The following is a 16,410-nucleotide window of genomic DNA, read 5'->3' on the forward strand; positions in this document are numbered from 1 at the left end:
GCTCATAAACCGTGACAGAAGTACTAAGTACGTCGATTTGTTATAAGAGAAAAACACTTTTGAATAACTAATAGATTTGACTGATAAACTCAAGCGAGCAAAACGCGTGGTCCAGCCTCGAGCGGTAGATTGCAGATCGTGGCGGTTGTTAATCCGCCTCCTTAATTTCATTTGTATTTGAGAATTATTATTCAACTATAAACTAGTTAAACTAAAAATATTTGTCTCATAAATTATAGACAAATTATATAATTAGTTTTTATTTTAACTATATTTAATGGTCTATGTATATATCGTAAAATTTGATGTTGTAGAAAATCTTAAAAACATTTTGAATTACGCGAGTAACAATCCTGAATGAAGAGAGAGAGAGAAAACTCAGCAACCGCCGCGTTGCGCTCGCGCAGGGGAATCTGTCGCCGTGTCGCACGCTTTCCCCTTTTCCTCCTCCGCCTGCTCTCACGTGTTCATCGTTTCTTCTCGCCCCATTCCATCCATCGTTCCACTCCCATCCCTCTCCCCAGGCCATCACTCAGCGCGTTGCTGTCGCCTGGGAACAATAGAGTTTGCGAGGAGAGGGGACCAATCCACAGGGTTTAAATCGGCCTCGGCCCCGCCTCGAGTTCTTGCTGGATTCGCTCGGAGCGGGGGCGCGGGCTTGTCGGCACAGCGCGATGCAGCAGCAGCCGCAGCAGCAAGGTGTGTCCTCACGACGTCTCGCTTCAAAGTTGCAATTTTTCGATGCTTTTGAGCGTTCTCCGAATGCGATTTTGGGCAAAAGAACCTATGAGGGGGGTCGAGGAAGAAGGGGGATTGCGGGCTTGCGGCAGGCTGCCTGGAAGTGCCTCCTTTGATCGACAAATGCAACTGGCTAACCATTGATTTTGTTTGTCTGTTATATTACCACTAGTATATGAAAAGCTACTGCTCCCTCGCTATATATGCCTTTTAATAATGAGCTTTGTTACCGTGCTTGGGAGGAACCACTGGTTCTTTCGTTAAAAATTATTTACAGCAACTATTAATTAAGAAAATTAATTAATTATGTTTAAGAGCAGTTTAGTACTTTTCCTCTCCTGAACACAGTCTCCACCTCCCTAATCCAATTCTACAAACGGGACTCGCTGCTGCCTGTGTCGCGCGATCGCCGTGCCGAACGGGACTCGCCACTACGAGCGACACAGGCAAGAACAGAGTGCTTCGTGGAGTTCTTTGTCTCCATCGCACCGCTCTGCGCCGTGGAGAAGAAGAGGACTGCCCCCATTGAAGGGGAGGACCAGGCCGGGCTACCGCGCCGGAGGAAGGGCTGTCGCCGGGACGATGTCGATCTGCGGAGCTCCCACATATCCATTGTGTCATTCGTCTGTGCAACTCCTTGCATAGAACACCTACATTGCTACATTGCAAGGGCAGGGTCGCAGGATTTGGACGCAGGAGCTGCGGCTACACGTAGGAGACAGGGACAGATAAGGACGCGTACCGGAACAGGGGAGATTTTTTTTTTGACCGAACGGAACATGGAAGATAAGGGCAGAAAGTACTATTGTACCCTTTAATTTATTTTGAAAATAATTCATAATCTAGTTCCGGACCCACGTATTTAAGGTTCCGACCCACAGCTTAAGTTCCTCTATATTGGTTCTTCTTAATTTACAACCATCAGATCTATCCAAATGGACGGTTCTAATTTTTTCCAAGCATCGTAAAATTTCACTTTAATAACAAGTTTATAAATACTTCTTGATTGAAGAACGAAGTTAGCAAGCGTCGTTGCTGCGAAAACATTAAAAAGAATATATTATTTTCGTCTCTGTCTTCTTTATTTCTATTTGAGCGAGACCACCCGCCGCCCGGGGTGATTTTGGAATCGACTTCTAATGCTCACTTCAGTGGCCTGAGATTTCCGGCGCCTCTCTTGTCAATTGTTCATTATAGAATAGCGTAGGAAAGAGTACTGCCCTACACTATACACAACCATTTGAGTGCAACCTGCATATAACTTACGATCCAACGTTTAAAATTACTTAGATGGAAACATCATAAATGCATAGGATGGTTACAATTACGGTTGTACTACTTGAGTTGTATGCCAAATGGTTGTACCAGAAGCATTTTACTTTATAGATTTGGAGGTTGATTGGCGTCCCAAATTTTATTGTTGTTAACCATCCACTGAACGTTTCTATTTAATTGTGATCTTTTGAGTTGCTATGTGTTCGCTGTGCCGTAGTTTCATATAATCATATCTCTTGTTAACCAGTGTTGTTGCCTATGGTTTTACTGTTCAGGCTTGGACATAGACAAGCTACAACAGGTTGTGAAGACCCGCTGGCTAAAGCCTCAAGAAGTTCTGAAGATACTGCAGAATCATGAGTTGTTCACGATCTCACATAAGACCCCTCAGAAGCCACAGAGTAATAAATGCATCCTTGATTGTGGACTGTAAATATATGACCAAGGCTTGCGCTTGGTTGCTTTAGCCCTGAGTGTGATTAAATGAGCCAATTCGAAACCTGCAGGTGGTTCTTGGTTTCTTTTCAATCGTAGAGTACTCCGGTACTTCCGAAGTGATGGATTTGAATGGCAAAAGAAGAAGAATGGGAAGACCATTAATGAAGCTCATGAGCGCCTTAAGGTCTGTTCATTTACCCTTTTGGTGAACTGCTGTGATGTGTCCATGCCTAGGTGAAAGATCTCTCCAAAAGTTAATAGATATGAATGTTGCTCAGAATATGCTTGGGAGCAGTCACCTTGATAAGCCAATAAGCTATTGAGTTGAGAGATTTTTGGTTTGTAGTCAAACTGAATCGGATGGATTGTATAAGAAATAGACAATTGCATAATGAGATGTGTACCTAATGCCCCTCCATAATGATACAAATTTCCTCCCCTTCAGTTCTGATGCTGGAAATTTCAGGTCGATAATGTGGATGCACTGAATTGCTACTATGCTCGTGGAGACAAAAATCCTACATTTCAGAGGCGGATATATTGGATGCTGGATCCGTAAGAACTATCTACTCTCAACTCTCATTCTTTTGGTACATCAGGCGACGCATTTCCTTAACGCACTGATGGTATTGTACTACCAGTCATAATGGCCTGCTGGAATGATGATATTATACCTGCCATTGTTTTGTTTTAATTGAATCTCATTGCTCAGTATGTAAATCAATTTGCATCTTGATAAAAGCTATCCATCTTTGCAGGGCTTATGAACACATTGTCCTTGTCCACTATAGGGATGTTCTAGAGGTTTGTCTCCTTTTCTCTTTCTTATGTCAATGAAAATGTGCAAATTTGATGCTTAATAATTTAGGGGGGGGGATCCTTTTTTGCTCTATTTGCCGGACATTATTCTACTTTGACAGTCTATGATCTTAGAGATCAAGACTGGCATTGGATCGTTGGATTTCATCTTTGAACTTATTGGATTAAATGATTGATTAATCCACTCGTGTCTGGGTGTGGCCGTGTGGGTGTTAAATGATTGATTAATCCACTTGTGTCTGGGTGTGGGTGGGTATGTTGTTTGGGCTCTTACCCTTTTTATTCTTAATATAATGATTGATTAATCCTGTGTGTTTGAGAAAACAAATGATTAATCCTTGTCACTAAGCACCACTTTTTCAACAGTTAAGTCACCTTTTTAAGCTAACTAACGCACTTAATACTAGAGTGGTTGAATCCACGACACTAAATTTAGTATTTCATGTCTCACCTTTATTTATTGATTGCTTACCAGGGCAGCATTTCAGTGTCTGCACGAAATGATTCTTCAACATCGAATCAGAATGGCAGTGCTAGCAGAGCTGAAGTACATAGTTCACCTGGTTGGACAAGTGAGTTAATTGTACAATGTCCCAATTCGTGCAGTCCGGGATCTGCGGAAGAAGTTAGTTCCCGTACTAGTGCAAGTGAATCTGATTGGATTCAACATAAGGCAGCCTTGCGGAAGCTTAAAATGCAGCTGAGTCTGGAAGACAAAGAAGATTGTGATGTTAATGCCGAGGAAGTTCCAGCAAATAATGCGCCTATTATTTTGCCTGGGATTCAGAATGAGGAGCTAGACACTTCTAGGAATCATGATGATATCTTTGATGTGCTGGACTTTAATGAAGATCGTATCAACGGAACTGGAACCCACTCATGTCCCAGTGCTATTGATGTGCTAAAAAATTCAGGTGCGGTAACACATGTATTCCAATTATTTCATTGCTAGGAACTGGCTGTCTGGCTGAGACATAGTGGAAATCTTTCTAAGGATTTATTGCATGTATGTTTTAATATTCAGACACATGGTTAGAGGAGGATCAGCTTGAGGCAATTCTGCATCCAGCATGTATGACATTGACTGAAAATCAATGGTTCAAGATTCATGAGATTTCTCCAGAATCAGCGTTTTCTTCTGAAAGTACAAAGGTATCATGTGTTACTAGTCTTGATTAAATTACTGCAACATGCATCCATCTTTCTTCTTTTCTATTCGCATGATATTGAACAACACGTCCATATCCTCATGTGGTACTTACATGCTCTGATTGCAAATATAAGTTGTTTTAGTAGGAATTAATAAAATGTTGAAATGAATCAAATGACCTTATTACCTGCGAATAGTGGATTAGTTAGAAAGGCATAAAAACTAAAAATGGGGACAGGTTCCTAGAATCCTAAAATGACTTGTGAGTGGCAATGTCTAAAAACGAGTTACTTTTGGAATTGAGGGAGTAATAATATATAAAGCATTTTGATCTGATAGCCTGAAGCCTGAGTCCATCTCTGGACACAATGAAACGAAAAAGAACCTATCAGTTGGGACACACCTGTGTCGAGAACTACAATGGTTGTGGACTTATGAAAATGTAATGCAGGTTATCATTGTAGGAGACTTCCTTTGCAATCCCCCTCACAGTTCATGGGAACTGCTGTTTGGTGATGTTAAGGTACCTGTGGAAATTATCCAGCAAGGTGTCATCCGATGCCATACTCCATGCCTTAATGCTGGAAAAGTGAGAATGTGCTTGGTCGATGGGAATGGGAAGTCCTGTAGTGAAGCACGAGAATTTGAATTCCTTGAAAAGCCTACCAAAGGCATGATTGATGGAAACAGGAACCCCTGCAATGAAGCACGAGATTCCAAAATCCATCAGATACCTACGAAAAGTAGTGATGAGCTGTCGCTGTTACTACATTATGTTCAGATGCTTTTTGATGGTCATGCTTGTGGGCTATTTTCAAATTTTAGCTTGCCACTCCCAAATCTCGGCTGTGAATTCCAAATCAACCAAATGGATATCATAAAGAAGACATATGAGCAGCTGGACCCTGAGAATACAGTAAATAGTGTCATGGAAGCATTGCTTAATGACAAGTTTAAGCAATGGCTGTCATCTAAATGTGAACAGAATATTGACGGAGATCATTTTCTTCCTAAGCAATACCACAGTATTATACATATGATTGCAGCCTTGGGATATGTCTTGGCTTTGAAGCCACTGCTTAGTTCTGGAGTGCCTATAAACTACCGTGATGCAAATGGATGGACTGCTCTACATTGGGCTGCAAGGTTTGGCAGGTATACAAAAATGTTTACATCATATGCAGCGTAATGCTATTTTTTCATGTTCAAGTTTCAAGTGGATCTTGTTGGTTATATTTCTCCTATTTACCATTCCGTCGTATTCATTGCCAGGAACCTTCTTATTTTTGGACCTAGACACAAAATTTTGCCTGCACGTTAGGCAGTTGATCTCTTATGTAATGGTTTTCTCTAAGCTGTTTTTACTGACTTCATCATAGTTTTTTATTAAAAAAACAGAGAAGATATGGTCGTGGCTCTTCTTGCTGCTGGTGCTGCAGCTGGTGCACTTTCACATCCGACATCAGAGGATCCTGCTGCCAAAACACCTGCTTCAATAGCTTTGGCATATGGTTTCAAGGGCCTATCCGCATTCCTTTCAGAAGCACAATTAACAACTCATCTTGATTCTATTGAATCAAAAGAAAATGGAAAACCTGATTCTAGGGAAGGGGGGATATGTCGTGCTGTGGACAGAATATCAGACAAAAGCAGCCACGTGCATGGTGGAACTGATGATCAGCTTGCACTTAAGGATTCCCTAGGAGCTGTCCGGAATGCAGTTCAGGCTGCAGGACGCATACAAGCTGCATTCCGAATTTTTTCCTTTAAGAAAAAGAAAGAGATGGCTCTTCAGAACAGAAATAGCTGCTTCTTGTCCATTAGTGAGACAGAAGCAGTTTCACTTTCACATGGTATGCTGGAGAAAGCTGCATTATCTATCCAGAAGAATTTCAGGTGCTGGAAAAAACGTAAAGAATTCCTGAGGATACGTAATAATGTTGTCAGGATACAGGTAAGTGTTTTGCAATGTTGTGCTTATAGTGATCAGATATCTCAAATGTATGTAACACGTGCAGAGTAATCACAATATGTATTAAAACCTCAAGTGGGTAATTCTTATTATCATCCTGATAGGCCCGAGTGAGAGCTCATCAAGAAAGAAAGAAGTACAAGGAATTACTTTCAAGTGTTGGAGTCCTTGAGAAGGTGATGATACGGTGGTACCGTAAAGGTGTTGGTTTGCGTGGATTCAATTCTGAGGCGATGCCTATTGATGAAGTGGACGAAGATGTTGCCAAGGTTTTCCGGAAGCTCAGAGTGGAAACAGCCATTGATGAAGCTGTTTCAAGGGTATCATGTATCCTTGGTAGCCCTAAAGCAATGCAGCAGTACCGTAGGATGCTCAAGAGGTACCAACAAGCAAAGGTGAATATCTTTCTCCAGAAACTTGTAGTACCGCAGCTACCATGATCGTAGTTGTGATCCATTAAAGACTTGCATGAAAAATTTATAAAATGATTCCTGAAAAGGAGAAGGTAGCTTTTATTGTTCGCTTGGGACTAACTAAAAAGGGTTCCCCCTCATTGCAGGATGATCATGAAAAGTAATGCATGTGTTAAGCCAACAGTGATGGACAGTGAATCCCGAGAAAACTGAAAAATTCTTGGGTGATCTAGTACCAGCTCCAATTCATGCTGGACGCTGTTTGAGTGTACATAGCAACGTCATGTGCAATAGCTGACTTTTGGCTGAAAGTTGATAAAGATGATGACTTAGTACATGCAGAAGCTTCCAAGATCCCGAGCAAGGTAGATGAGGTCTGAGCAACACTGTATCCGATATATATGCCTTATGCACTGCCTTCAGTCAGTAGGTTTGTAGTAAATTTGTACTATATGGTAGTAAATAGGGGCAAACTATTGTAATTTGTAGCACGGTGAATGTTGTAAGGAATCTCTCAGTTGCCATTTTTGGCCTTGTTTAGTTCCAAAATTTTTTGCAAAACATGTACTGTAGCACTTTCGTTTGCATTTGACAAATATTATCCGATCATGCACTAACTAGGCTCAAAATATTTGTCTCGTCAATTTCGACCAAACTGTGCAAATAGTTTTTATTTTCGTCTATATTTAATATTCCATACATGCGTCTAAAGATTCGATGTGACGGAGAATGTGAAAAATTTTGCAAAAATTTCTGGAAAGTAAACAAGGCAAGGGTGATGATGACTGATGATCAATTTTGCCAGTTAATATGTTAGATCCACTCGTCCATTTGTTCTTCAAGACAGTGACATTCCAACGGTTCAACAGTTTAACGCCAGTTGTCTCATGCCTTTGGCATCAGCTTTCAAATGGAGCAGCGATCAAAGAAGCCTCGTAGCATTAAACTTCTCCCGTAGTCTCGTGATCAGAATTCAGATGGTTGAAGCAACTGCCAACAGAATAAACAATCAGGCAAGGGTGCGAGCCACTGGTGTAAAGCACTGAACCGGACAAACACAAAGCGACTGGCAGGCTCCATTCAGCAAAGAACCAGAGGATTAGGCGTTTGTAACCACTGGCATTAGTTTAAACAGCAGCAATCAAGTGCATCACTTTGGACCTTTTGGGGCGATTAACATATTGCGGCAGTTAGGTACCATCGCAATATGCTCCAGACCACACATTAAACAAGCTCCGTGACATCAGGCAAAAGCTATTTCATCAGATAAAGCCACACCAACAGGCAGTTTTCAGTGTAATAATTGGCTGGTTGAGAGAACCAGTAGCAGGAGAGAAACTCAGGACGACAAGCTGATGGCAGCTGATGTTTTGTCAAACAAAACTTCCATCTTTGAATGTGTCATTTACAATTTACAGCTTCGACCCATACAGACCGAAGATGATGCATACAAAAATGCCTGCACAAACAACCAATACCTAATATGTACAGCCGTACCTTCCGGGGGAAGGAAAACTTCTCTCCCTACTCTATATTATAGTGGCAGAGGACATCTGCTGTTAGTGAATGCAGCTGAAGTTTTTCACACGCCTTGACCTCAGCAAATTGTCGAGTAAATTGCTGCACATGCATCTTTATTTCAAGACACTGCCCATTTAGTTTTGCAGCTTGATCAGGTGTACCAAGGAACCGAACATGGGTGGTTCCATCTCCAGCCTAAAGTGTTTCCACCTGAAAGAATGAGAAGAATCATGACATTAGACCTGAAGGATTCCATGCACTTAAAATAATGATTGATGAGCTCTAAAATATTGACATCAGAGCTTGCTTTAAGAACCCCTACCAACAACTAAAACAAAAAAGGTGGTGCCAAGATAATAGTAAGCTTTTTAGATCTTGATAGTTGTCAAGCTGCACATTTTGATTCTTAAATCGATTAATGTATTGTTTTTGCTTAATATAAGCCTTGACATGTCTATTAAACAGTGATATTCAGAATAAGTTTACCTAACTGGAGGCCACATCCCAGCATTTCTAGTGTTTTAATAGGGCCCCTAACTCTGCGAATTGATGCCCACCTGTAGCAATGTGAAGCAATGGTGATGTAAAACTTAAATGATATTGACCATTTGAAAGATTTGACCCACAATCGTTGCTACTCATTTATATTTTAGTTCACTTTCCATGATGACTCTGTGTATAACAACAGCCAGACATGTTACGGCAGGAAAAAGAAAGAAGAAACTAGGGGAAAATGAACTCCCAAGAAACTAGAAAAGTCAAGAACTTACTCTCAAGAACTAAGATCTCTGACAAAATTCTTTCAGCCTCGACAGGTGAACCGTTGCCGATATCCTCCACTATTTTACACTCCATATAAGCCTACCTACTGAACTTGGTCTTGATTTAGGAAAAAGCGAGCTACTTCTCTGTACAATTGCTCGCCCTCGAATGGCTTGGAAACATAACCGTCCATTTCAGATTTTAAGCATTGTTCATGTGTCGCCTGAATAACATCTGCTGTCATGGCTAATATTGGAGTTCGCCACTGCCGGACCCCTGCGCACTCCAGTGGGGCTTCTCCACGTTCTATTTGCTCATTTAGATCTCTTTCCATCACTCTAATCCTTCTCGTGGCTTCAAATCTGCAAAGGTACCAAATGCATGACACAAGAGAACAAGAAAATGTAAATCTATGACAAGAGCAAGTATTGTGTATCAACTGAATATAGGTACAGATAGTGTCTAAAGTATGGTGAGATGATGAGTATACAAAGATAAAACTCACCCATCCATTTCGGGCATCTGTATGTCCATGAAACAAGCATCAAATCTGTGAGGAGGTTTCAGCAGTGTGATTGCTTTCTTCCCACTATCAGCACAAGTTACTTCTGCGCCATATTTCTTCAGAGCGCCTGCAGCAACCTTGAGATTTACAATGTTGTCATCAACCACTATGATTCGTTTCTTGTGAAGAAGGCTGCCAAGTGTTGAATTGCCAACTACCCCATTCCTGCAATGCAGTTTATCTATCCCACCCAATGCTCTTTGTAGGGAAACCTGAAGCATGCTTGCACGAAGTGGCTTCATAATTACATTCAAGTTATATTCCCTGAATATATGCAAACTGCTTTTGACAGAACTTTTAGGGTTCTCCAAAAGAAATAACTTTGTAGAGTCTGGCTGATCTTTGTTCCTCAATTTAGTAACCAAATGAGGCATAGAGTGGGATTCCTCCAGCCAGGTTTCTTTGTCAATGAGCACAAGCTTTGCAATCTGTGATCCACAATTAATTTTAGAAATATACTGATCTAGGTCAGTTGTCAATTCGGTGTGAACCCCCAGTCTCTGCAAATGGTACTTAGTAACCTTGGCACGGACCGGTCTATGATCTACCACCAATGCATTGATCTCTTTAAACTCTGATGATTTATTCTCATTTCCACTGGAGTGGGCCCTCGTAAGCACTGCAGTGAAGGTGAAAGTAGAACCGACTTGGGGTTTACTTGCAAATCCAATCTCTCCCTTCATGAGGCCGACCAAGCATTTGCTGATGCTTAATCCAATACCAGTGCCCCCATGGATGCGAGCAATGGATGGACCTACTTGCATGAAAGGGGTGAAGACACGGGACTGAGCATCGGGCGGGATTCCAACACCCGTATCTTCAACTGATATTATCAAGCTTATTGAGTCTGATGCACCGGGTGCAAAAGGCATCTCGGAGGAGTTCAGTTCCCTACTAAAAAGTTGAAAGTTTTCCCAACTGCGCTTCCTGTTTGCCACTGGGTACCTACTTAAGGTATTTGTGGTCTCAACCTCCAAACAATGCATAATCTCCTCAACGACATGAACAGTCAAGTAGATATGACCCTTCTCTGTGAACTGTGGAAAATATAGAACTCTTTAGCCAATAGAGAACAAATGCATATAAATATACAAGGGATATCCTATTTCCATTTGCTATCGATATACAGTGATTATCTTACTTTTATAGAGTTTCCAACAAGATTTGTAATGATTTGCCTTATTCTGCCTGGATCGCCAATTAGTGTTTGTGGAACTTGGTCAGAAACAAACACTGCCAACTGCTCCCGTTGTGCGTCATAGTAAGGAATAACCAAAATAAAGTCAGTGCATTTATGTAATAAAATATAGTAAAACTGCAGTGCGTGATAGCATGGCTGTAGTCTTTGATTACCTCCAGTCCTTTCTCCTGAGCTTTCCCACAGAAGAGAGACAAAATGTCATCACAAACTGTTCTAAGATCGAATGGTACCGCCTCAAGCTCAAGTTTACCAGACTCGATCTTTGCCTGATCAAGAACCTCATTGATGAGAGATACCAAAGCTTTGCCACTGGCTTGTGCGGTTCTAACATAGTCTTGTTGTGTTGTGTCCAAATCAGTATCCATGAGCATTTGGAGCATCCCTACAAAATCGGAAACATCATATCTCCTTTCACTCTAATTAACAATGAAGAATATTGTACAATTTAGATGGACTAGAACCTCACCTAGAACACCATTCATTGGAGTTCTGATCTCATGAGAAACGGTAGCCAAGAACTGCATACGAAAACGGCATTGAATTAATAAGGTACCATTTTTTGGTCCCTATCGCAGAGAGAGAGAGAGAGAGAGAGAGAGAGAGAGAAGAACAAGCCTTTGGCCTCCAAGAGAAACAGCAACACAAAACATGCATAGCTATTATTAGTAGCGAAGCTAATCACCTGTGACTTGGCAATATCTGCATCCTCTGCGCGCTTCTTGAGCAAACTCATCTCCTGAAAGTCATCTTCAACTCTGGCAATCCGTTTTGCAGTAGCATAAACTATGTATCCAACCAGTAAACCAATCACAAAAATTCCAATTGATGTCGTTATTGCCAGCCAAGGCCAAGGTGGGCTCTGAATGAACCTATTAAAGAGAAACAGATGAGACACAGAGCCTTACAAAGAATAGACTACTGGGGTAACACATTTTAAGAAGGAATAAATCACCTGCAGTGCATCTCATGCTTCCTCGTCGGATCACCAAAGTTCAGTGTGCTGACCTGGCACATGCCACTTCCTGTATCATTTGAACCATACATACTGATCGGTTTCTCATTAGTAGTATCATACACGTTCACCATGATGGATTGCTTGCCCGCGAGCTGGTGAAGCGACTTATCAACAAGCGCTTCAATGTCAAATATGCCACCTAAATAGCTGTTTGCACACACAAACACACAAAAGGCCGGCGGTAATTCAGTTGCATGATTCCTGACTGGAAATAGGAGGGCCGGACTCATGAAAAGCTTACCCTATAGCAGCCTGAATGCGATCCTGTGGCGTGGCATTTGGGGGAAGCTCATACTTGTACACAGCGTAGGTGGAGATCACTCCGAGGCGATTATTGAGCAACTTGAAAGGAGCAGTAAGAACACCCTTCCCAGATTCTCTAGCTCGGAGCACGTTGTCGCGGTCATCCTGTAATAAGAGCAAAAGGAGGAATAGAGATTAGTGGATGGATAGCCCCTGTTGCTCGTGGCATTTTTTTATTTTTTTTAATATGAGTAATTGAGCCCCGGATTAAAACAAAGGCAAAAAAAAAATCCGAGGTGAAAAAGGGGGTAGCAACAGATGAGCACATGGTGAACACCAAAGATTGCAGCTTTTTTTTACGGCCGTGGGCCTGGCTCTGTGAAAAAAGATGAAATCTTGCGAGGGGAGGTGAGGAGAGGGGAGAGCGAATGCTCACGGCGCCGGATAGCAAGTCGAAGGAGATGACGTGCTTGTAGGCGTCCTGCGCGAAGATTACGGGAGCATACTCCTCCGCCGGCTCCCGCACCTCGGCGTCCTCGCCGTTCCCTTGTCCCTGCGACTGCTTCTTGGTTTTGGAGGAGTACATCTTCTTGATGCTCCATCCCTGCTGGCGCTCGAACTGCTCCCGCTCGGCGTGCGTGACCTTGACCCCATACGCGACCCCGCTCGTGAGCGGCCGCTCGAACGCCGTCCTCTCCGCGTACCACGCGAACGTTTTCTGCAGCAACGACAGGCAAAGGTTGATTTCGCCACGGCCGATGACGGAGAAATCTTGCTTGGATTCGGATTGAGGTGGAGGAACTACGATAGCATAGCAGTCGTAGCAGCAGCAGCAACAGAGTACCTGGTCGATGGCGGAGGGTGTCTTGGAGTGGTGGAAGGTGGAGACGAGGATGGCGAGCGCCTGGAGGTGGTTCATGCTGACGTTCAACTGGTCCTGGAGCATGCGCGCGCGGTCGTCGCACATGATGGCGAGCGACTCCCGGCGCTTGTCGACGGCCTGGTAGCTCATCCGGAGGTAGAGGAGGGAGGCGATGAAGACCCAGATGGTGACCCAGAGCGGGATGAGCCACCTGGAGCTGTCCCGCACCTTGCGCATCCGGTAGTTGGTGAAGAGGTGCGTCCGCAGCGTCCTGCTGGCCGACAGCTTCTCCGGCAGGCGGAGCGGCGGCAGGAGGACGCGCATCCGGTCGAGGCCCAGGAAGCCGAACCCGGGCGCGTCGCACTTCTCCTCCATCCCGACCCCGCCGCCGCTCCTCCCGCGTGCCGTAACGGTCATTCCCCGTTCCTTTTCCTCGCGGGCCGCGGAGCTAGAGCTACATCTCCTCCCGGGCGCTGGCGCTGCGGCTGATGATGATGATGGTTCTTCTCCGGCGGACGAGGCCCGCGAGGCGCATGCTCCGGCGGGCGTCCGCGTGATCGACGACGGGCCGATCGGTGGCGACACGGGGCGAGACGACAGGGGGACGGAAGGGGCCGACGCGGGGGGAGCTAATTTATGGAGGCCGCCGTGCTGTAGCAGCCGCCCACCCGCCCACTGTTGGCGCCAATTGAATGCCCCGAGGGAGCAGGCACGGCACGGCCGCAAGGGCTTGGCTTCCTTTCCTCTTGCTTCCCTCACTCCCTCCCTCCTCCTTGATTTCTCGCCGCTCAGGCTTGATTTTCCTCCAGGAAGGGAAGCAGCGGCAAATCTTGGGAGCCGCTGGCTTTGACCAGAGGACGACGGGAGGGGGAAGCGGGCAGGGCGGCGGCTGCGGCAGGTGGGAGAGAGAGAGAGGAGAGGACGAGGACGAGGATACGAGACGACTAGTGAGGGGAAGCACAAGCACGGGGGGAGACGGGAACAGCAACAGCAACAGCGAGCAAGTGAACAGGAAGCTAAAGAGCTAGTGGTGGGTGGGAGAGCCGGAACACCGGAGCAGAGGGATGGTATTGGTGCTGGGGGAGACGAGACGAACAGATTGGTCTGATTGGAAGGAGGAGTAGGAGGAGGAGGGGGAAAGGGGAGAAAAGCGGCCAAGCAGGTGTGAGGTGAGACGAGACGAGAGGGTGGAAAAGGGACGAGAGCAGAACACAGCAGAGCAGCACTGCTGCAGCTGTGGTAGGCTCGGGCGCTCTCTCGGCTGGTACCTCCTCCCTGGTAGGCTGCTGAGGGATTGGGGCAGGGCACGGCACGGCACGGCACGGAGGAAGAAGGGAAAGGAGGTGGCACCAGTCACAACAGTGGGAGAGGCCAGCACGCAAGTGGCTCTTGCTCCTTCCCGACCCCCACTCCTCCGTGGGGCCTCCCCTCCCCTCCCTTCTCAGGCTTTACGAGCCTACTATCCTCTCCTTAGAGCACTCCGAATGCATACCTATTAAATTTTTTATAGACACTATATATATATAGAAACTATAGTAACAATGCATAATTTCTATAGAATATTTTTATATTCAATCACATTCATTCTCTCTCTATTCTTAGCCAATCGTATCACTTTATGTCTTGGATTTTGTGTAGACATTAGACCTAGTTTCTATGATTTGTAGTCTCTCTCTTTAATAACTATATTGCCACATCAGCAAAATGTTTAGGTGGCACTGCAATTAATGTTTATAGAAACCATGATAGTTTCTGCATTGGGAGTGCCGTTACATTACACTCACTCATAGTACTAATCACCTTCATCACTCCAACGGACCTCAGAGCAAATGAAAGAGGAAAAAAAACACCTCATTCATTACATACGGGGTGCTTTGGTTGGTTTTGTTTAGGGATAATCTACAGTGTCCCATTGAATGGCACTTCCCTTGAATCCAGGAGGGTATGATCTAGTCTAGTCAACAAAAAGAAATCATGAGGGGTACTATGTGCCACTATATATGTACTGTATGGAAGGAGGTGTTATACGAGAGGTCTGGCCCTACATGTCAACCTCACAGCAAGTGAAGTGTTTAATCTCTTCATTCATGTCGCCCTCTTCACACAGTTCTCCACCCTGTTAGGCTATGGCCTTGTTTAGTTCCTGAACTATTTTGCAAAATTGCAAATTCTCAAAGAGAATGTTCAGCACACCAAAAATCTGACAACAACTATTTTGCTTTTGCTGTTTACTTACCAAAATATTTTGCAAAACTGCAAGTCATGCAGCTGCATTAAATGGTTGCCATGCAACTCCATGCACATGCAGGTTGACATTGATGCTGCTGTTCCACTGCTTGGGCACCATGCAGAACATGCATACATTGAATTATACACAAAATCACGGGCACTGTTCATGCACACTTTATTACAACAAAACTGTAATCATCCTATTACAAGATTTATTTCCTATTACAACCACATAATGGGCTCAACAATGTTACAATAAACATCACAGCTCATATATGTCCTCAAACATTCACAGATACTCGCATGAATTCAAAACTGTCGTAAAAAAAATACTCAGAAACCTCTGCAATCAAATAAACAAACCTGTGAAGAATAACTACACTTTTACGAACCAGTTGCCATAGCATAAGCAAGCGAGTCACGGAATGCAGCCATCGGATTTGGACCATCTTCCACAACCTCAGGAGGTGGCTGATTCTCATACGCTTGTCGCGGCACATAGTTCTCATTATTGTCACACCTATTGAAGTGCTTATCTGGTATGCCACTGCTTCTCATAAAATTATGCAGGGCCATACATGCAACAATGATTTTGGATTGCTTGTGAGGTGCGTATGGAGGGATCTTTTGCAACATGCGCCACTTCATTTTCAAAACTCCAAATGCCCGCTCAATAACATTTCTAAGGCTAGAGTGCGCATAATTGAAGATTTCCTCTTTACCTTGTGGCTCCGGCCCGTCACGGAACTCCTGCAGATGGTACTTGTTGCCTTTGTAAGGAGCTAGGTACCCCTGCTTGTTTGCATAGCCCGAGTCCACGAGATAGTATTTCCCTGCATGAACAAACAAGCAGTCAGCCACACTGTCATCAAGTATTACAATCGGTCATGTGTATCAAATAGTCAGTACCTTGAGGTGGATGTGGGAACACAGCGCTATATGTTGTTGTCGAGTCATTGAACACTCTCATGTCATGAACAGATCCAGGCCAACCAGCATTGACAAAGGTGAACCTCATGTCGAAGTCACAACAAGCCATGACATTTTGTGTAGTGATTCCCTTGCGGCACAAGTGCTGAACAAACATGTCATTTGGCACTACACATTGGACATGAGTACCATCTATAGCCCCTATGCAGTCCTTGAAGTGGGGATAAAACCTAGGATTTGTTAGCCTTGGATGCAATGTTCTAAACTCTGGGTCAAC

At 44.1% G+C, this 16,410-nt stretch overlaps 2 protein-coding genes across 3 annotated transcripts; one reads left to right on the top strand and one right to left on the bottom strand.

Annotated features, from left to right (window-relative positions):
* Positions 369–7,368, top strand: LOC8079812 (calmodulin-binding transcription activator 4). Its single transcript, XM_002456820.2, has 11 exons — positions 369–699; positions 2,289–2,414; positions 2,520–2,635; positions 2,918–3,006; positions 3,210–3,255; positions 3,746–4,184; positions 4,295–4,422; positions 4,872–5,575; positions 5,819–6,374; positions 6,497–6,787; positions 6,952–7,368. Exons 1-11 carry the CDS (start codon positions 675–677, stop codon positions 6,967–6,969), a joined length of 2,538 nt encoding a protein of 845 aa, XP_002456865.1. The 5' UTR covers positions 369–674; the 3' UTR covers positions 6,970–7,368.
* On the bottom strand, positions 8,049–13,499 carry LOC110433965 (probable histidine kinase 3). Of its 2 annotated transcripts, XM_021457235.1 has the most exons (12): positions 12,957–13,499; positions 12,549–12,830; positions 12,111–12,277; positions 11,807–12,016; positions 11,537–11,723; positions 11,321–11,372; positions 11,007–11,236; positions 10,795–10,893; positions 9,594–10,690; positions 9,097–9,450; positions 8,813–8,883; positions 8,049–8,536 (listed from the first exon to the last, which is right to left on the bottom strand). In XM_021457235.1, exons 1-10 carry the CDS (start codon positions 13,389–13,391, stop codon positions 9,192–9,194), a joined length of 3,018 nt encoding a protein of 1,005 aa, XP_021312910.1. In that variant the 5' UTR covers positions 13,392–13,499; the 3' UTR covers positions 8,049–8,536; positions 8,813–8,883; positions 9,097–9,191. The 2 variants fall into 2 exon arrangements, with proteins under 2 accessions (XP_021312910.1, XP_021312911.1); XM_021457236.1 differs by lacking the exon at positions 8,813–8,883.

The sequence above is a fragment of the Sorghum bicolor genome, chromosome 3 (genome assembly GCF_000003195.3).
Source record: "Sorghum bicolor cultivar BTx623 chromosome 3, Sorghum_bicolor_NCBIv3, whole genome shotgun sequence".
In the NCBI taxonomy this organism is placed as follows: Eukaryota; Viridiplantae; Streptophyta; class Magnoliopsida; order Poales; family Poaceae; genus Sorghum; species Sorghum bicolor.

What these genes read in the sequence shown, in the direction of transcription:
- LOC110433965 (XM_021457236.1), bottom strand. Translation starts at nt 13,391, where the DNA reads ATGACCGTTACGGCACGCGGGAGGAGCGGCGGCGGGGTCGGGATGGAG. An exon ending in TCGACTTGCTATCCGGCGCC is followed by an intron (nt 12,278 to 12,548) that starts GTGAGCATTCGC and finishes CTCTTATTACAG; the next exon opens with GATGACCGCGACAACGTGCT. An exon ending in TCCAATGAATGGTGTTCTAG is followed by an intron (nt 11,237 to 11,320) that starts GTGAGGTTCTAG and finishes CCGATTTTGTAG; the next exon opens with GGATGCTCCAAATGCTCATG.
- LOC8079812 (XM_002456820.2), top strand. Translation starts at nt 675, where the DNA reads ATGCAGCAGCAGCCGCAGCAGCAAG. An exon ending in GACCCCTCAGAAGCCACAGA is followed by an intron (nt 2,415 to 2,519) that starts GTAATAAATGCA and finishes CGAAACCTGCAG; the next exon opens with GTGGTTCTTGGTTTCTTTTC. An exon ending in AAGCTCATGAGCGCCTTAAG is followed by an intron (nt 2,636 to 2,917) that starts GTCTGTTCATTT and finishes TGGAAATTTCAG; the next exon opens with GTCGATAATGTGGATGCACT.